This window comes from Oryza sativa, chromosome 12 (assembly GCF_034140825.1).
Source record: "Oryza sativa Japonica Group chromosome 12, ASM3414082v1".
Classification (NCBI taxonomy): domain Eukaryota; kingdom Viridiplantae; phylum Streptophyta; class Magnoliopsida; order Poales; family Poaceae; genus Oryza; species Oryza sativa.
In genome coordinates, this window is record NC_089046.1 from 24,797,781 (window position 1) to 24,802,103 (window position 4,323).

At 47.4% G+C, this 4,323-nt stretch overlaps 1 protein-coding gene across 1 annotated transcript; it reads right to left on the bottom strand.

Moving 5' to 3' along the window:
- Nucleotides 1-466: 466 nt before the first annotated feature.
- On the bottom strand, nt 467-3,217 carry LOC4352639 (uncharacterized). The gene is made up of 3 exons (XM_015763112.3): nt 2,638-3,217; nt 1,901-2,248; nt 467-1,774 (listed from the first exon to the last, which is right to left on the bottom strand). Exons 1-3 carry the CDS (start codon nt 3,076-3,078, stop codon nt 1,148-1,150), a joined length of 1,416 nt encoding a protein of 471 aa, XP_015618598.1. The 5' UTR covers nt 3,079-3,217; the 3' UTR covers nt 467-1,147.
- Between the last annotated feature and the right edge of the window lie 1,106 nt (nt 3,218-4,323).

A 4,323-nucleotide genomic window follows, 5' to 3' on the forward strand; every position in this document is an offset into this window, starting at 1 on the left:
TTTTTTTTTAAACTAGAGACATTGATCTCTTCTTCCCAAGAAGAACACACAGCCCTAAGAATAAAACTATTCCAACTCACAGGAGGAAAGAGAGTGTTGCAAAGATCATCAATGGATTCAATGCTAATGGCATCAGAGTGGTGGCACCCATTGTGCTGATGAAAGTCTGAACGCTTCTCAGGGAATGGAGCACAAAAAGATAGTATCATAGTGGCAAAGCTAATTACACCTCATAAGAAAGAAGAGAAATACATGTATTCATCACAGCACCTGAGGCTGAAGCACATGGGGACCATGCCATCATATTAATGAATCATACTCCCCAGCATATACAGCATACTAAAGCTGAATGCAAGCAGTGGCAAAAGCTAACATTGATGTTGCATTATACAACTAACAATATTACCATTCAAAAGCTAACATCATTTGCTTTAGCATGCAGGAGTGTGGGGGCAAATTGAGTCCATAAGCCACAAAAAGAAACAATTCATTCCATGATATTCATTAGAAGTTCTGGCTTACATCAACTTCTGTAGAATACAACCACCATCTCATACTAAATAAAGAGAGATGTGAAGGAAGGACAGGGAAAAAAACAACCAGAGACCCATCATGATAACCCTAAACAAAGAGCAACAGCAATTCAGAACTCTTAATCTTTCACCTAAAGTTAGTTTTGACCGGAGACTATCACCAACCAAAAGCACACTGGACTGCTAAAATCAGAATAAAATCACTCTCAATTGCCAGAGAAGAAACCCTTCTTCCTCGCTGGGCTCCGATAAATTAGTATCGCTATAAGAGAAAGAACAGCACCACCACCATGATCCCTTACCATGTGGTTGGGTGCAGGATGAGAAACACCCCTCCTGGTTCTTCCACAAGGCACCGACAAAAAAAAACGCCAGAAGTTACTAACAACTACCTACTACCATATATCTGAATAAGATAGGTAAGGGTTCTTCACAATAGGCCTCCTCAGGGATATGGAAGACCATGTGAATTCCTTAAGCTTCCTATTTACAGGACATTTGGAATTTGCAAAGCTCCAAATCATCCTCCCTTGGCTCTTTCTTGCTACCCTACAACCATCAAAATGAGTCAGTAGCACTGGCACTGCAAGAAGCAACTATGAACAGACAGCAAATCACTTGAAATCTCGCTGCAGTGCTCCGCTCCACGCGACGTTGTCGTCTGCCTTCTCCAACGCGGCCACCTTAGCACTATGGCATTGGAGAAGACCAACCTTGCTCTTCTCGCCATGAGGAAGCTCGACGGTCTCGCTGATGGATCCAGACTTGATGTCGGTGGGCGGGATGAAGCAATCGATGGAGAGGCCAGGGACATTGAACGCGACCTCCTCGATGCTCCATGCCTCCTCCATGCGAGTCTTGGTGTGGCTCATGGCAACCTCTCCGAAACGGAAGAGGGTCACAGCGGAGCGACCAGCGTGCGCAACCATTATACCCTCCACCGGGCGGTAGTCCTCAATGAACGAATTGATGGTGGTCTCCCAGTAAACTGCGTCCCCTCCGGTGGTGGACTGAATCCTGGTGAGGTGAGAATCCTCAAGATGCACAAGGAGGCCAGTCTTCTGGCTGAAATACCCAAAGAGAACATGCCGGATGATCTCCGCAAGCCCCTCGCTGCGCGCCCTTAGCGTCTCAGGGTCCGCGCACAGCTTCAGGATGAAGCAATCCTCCCCATTCACCTTCCTCTCGCCAATGCACCGCGCACCGGCAAACATGCTCGCCGCGGTCAGAGGATCCAAGCCCTGAAGATACAATATGAACCAACAACAATTTCAGTTAGACTACCACCTTCTTCCACCATATACACACAATGGCACATTTCAGACGACATCAAACTACAAGACATGGCAGGCTCCCCGGTGTGCTACCTGGAGTGCGCGGCGGAGAGGGCGGACGGGGCCCTTGGCGGAATGCGCGCCGAGCCACGGCGTGTGGCGCCACACGAGCTTGCCATTGCAGCCGGCGTGCACCTTGCTCCCGCCGACGGCGAGCTCAATGTACCACATCTCCGGGGCCATCTGCCACAGCACGAACCGGCCGGACTCCGTGGCGCGCGCCGCCATGCGGTTCCTCACCACGCGGCCGCCGGTCTCGAACTCCGTCGCCACCATCCTCACCTTGCCCATGGCGTACGAGTTCCTCACCGATGACAGCAGCTTCTGCCCCCCGGAGGCAGCCAGATACTGCTGCAGAATGTACTGCGCCGACGAGGTCTCCTGCAAGAACACATCGTAATGGTAAAACTTACAGCTACAACAAAATACTTTTTACAACTACATCAAAGAGTTGCTGATTTCTTTTTTCTTTCAGTAAATGGGTAACTGAAAGTGAAATGGTAGAACACTACATGAGGAATAAACCGTTTGTACAGTGGATATGAGAAAATGTATCACATCCAAACATCACATCAAGAACCAGTTCTTCTTCTTTCTTTTTCTTTTTTTTTTCATATTGTTTCTTCCTAACGAACCAGCAGGTTTTTCTAGAAGAAGAAATAATTGAATAGGTGGCGACTTTAGAAATTAATTAATCCAAGAACTCAAAATCCACAAAAAAAAATTCACCGAAATTTTCACTCGAGAGGATTTCACCCAAGAGCACTTACAATGGGGGTGTCCTTGATGCTGAGGTGGGGGAGCGGCTCGCCGGCGGCGACGTGCACCGGCGCGAGCGGCGCGCCCATGACGCCGAGCAGCAGCCTCAGGTCGTTCCGCCTCGCCGCGCCGCCGCCACCACCCGCCGCGACCACCGCCGCGCCGGCCGTCGACGGCGCGCGCGACAGCTGGCCGCGCACCCACCGCCCCCACCCTTCCCTCCTCGCCGCCGCCGCCGACGACGACGATCTCCCGCCGTCTCCCGACTCCGGATCCGGGCCCTCCATGAGCGGCGCCAGCATCTCCCCCCCACCACCACCTCCCGCGTACCGCAGCGCCGCGGCCACCTCTGCCGCGGCGGCCGCCTGCGACCGGCGGCGAGCGCGCGCCGGCGAGAGGCCGCGGGCGACCTCCTCCCGGAGCGCGGAGAAGAAGCCCTGCTTCTTGTCCATGGGAGGGACCTGTTTGTAAATACGAGAAAACAAAGGGGCCCTCGCGCGCGTGAAGAACCGTGAGGGGGGGAGGACCTGAATGTAAATGTAAGAGAAGCCGAGGGGGCTACGCGGGAAATGGCAGTGGAGCGAGGAGTGTGTGAAGCGAGGAGACTGCGGTGGGCTTATACGGTTGCCAGTGTGCTGCAGTGATTCTGGTCACCTCCCATGGTGAACTCACCCCCCTTTTATAAATGGTCCTACACTATTTTTGGTATTTTACCTAGCACTGTAATTTTTCTTTTTCACCTTCTTCTACTCTTGGGGTGAAAAGAGTCGATGTCGATTAATCGGTAATGACGGAATTTATGCGGTCGGGGAACGAGTAATGTTGACGATATCAACGGTACATAATGGGTTGCTCACTGAACCTGTATTAATAGTCGTACTGAATTGTCTTATTTTACGACCCTAGCTTAGATTAGATAGGGTATTGTTTGGAGTGGTTGTGGTTTCTAGTTTGACTTTGATTGAATGCGCGGAAGGATTCTGGAGGGGGTTAAATCTTGAATTATGAGAATTTTAATTAGACATGCAACCGTACAAGAAATGTAGGGTTTGCTTAAGCTTCAGAACACGCTTCTTCGATTGGATAATAAGACACACAACTCAATCAATGTTTTGTCATGTCATTCTGTTCTACTATATAAATTATATTTTGGATAAAACCAAAAGGATGACAGTGTATATATGACATTAGTATACATATTAAAATGAAGAATCCAACCTACTCTTAAAAGAAAAACTAAACCTATTAATCTTTATGTTGAGACACATTTTTTTATAACGATCCTCATAATCAACCATACTATTTTAACACCTAACGTCTGTAGACAGTGTTCTAATGGCGGTTAGAATTTTCCAAATTATGAATTGTAAAACGAAAAGTAACATCTAATTAGCTTCTGGTTGTGTTTTATTGTCCTAACTGTGTTATGTATAAAATCAAAACAATGACATGTAGATATGATGTTGCTTTACATAATACTAGAATAGAACCTAACCTATTAAAAGCAAAACTAAACCTATTAACCTTTATGCTGAGACACATTTTTCAAATCAATCCTTACATAAAAAAACTATATATATAAATATTTTTTATTATTTTAACACCAACTACTGTAGATAGTGATGTAAGGGCAGCTTAGAATTTTCCAATATATGAATTGTAAAACAAAAGGTAAATAAAAGAAAATGACAAAGGTG

Excerpts from the sequence above, each read along its gene's own strand:
- LOC4352639 (XM_015763112.3), bottom strand. The coding sequence starts at position 3,078 with ATGGACAAGAAGCAGGGCTTCTTCTCCGCGCTCCGGGAGGAGGTCGCC. Across the intron at positions 2,249-2,637 it reads GCATCAAGGACACCCCCATT|GAGACCTCGTCGGCGCAGTA; the intron begins GTAAGTGCTCTT and ends GTGTTCTTGCAG. Across the intron at positions 1,775-1,900 it reads CTCTCCGCCGCGCACTCCAG|GGCTTGGATCCTCTGACCGC; the intron begins GTAGCACACCGG and ends TTGTATCTTCAG.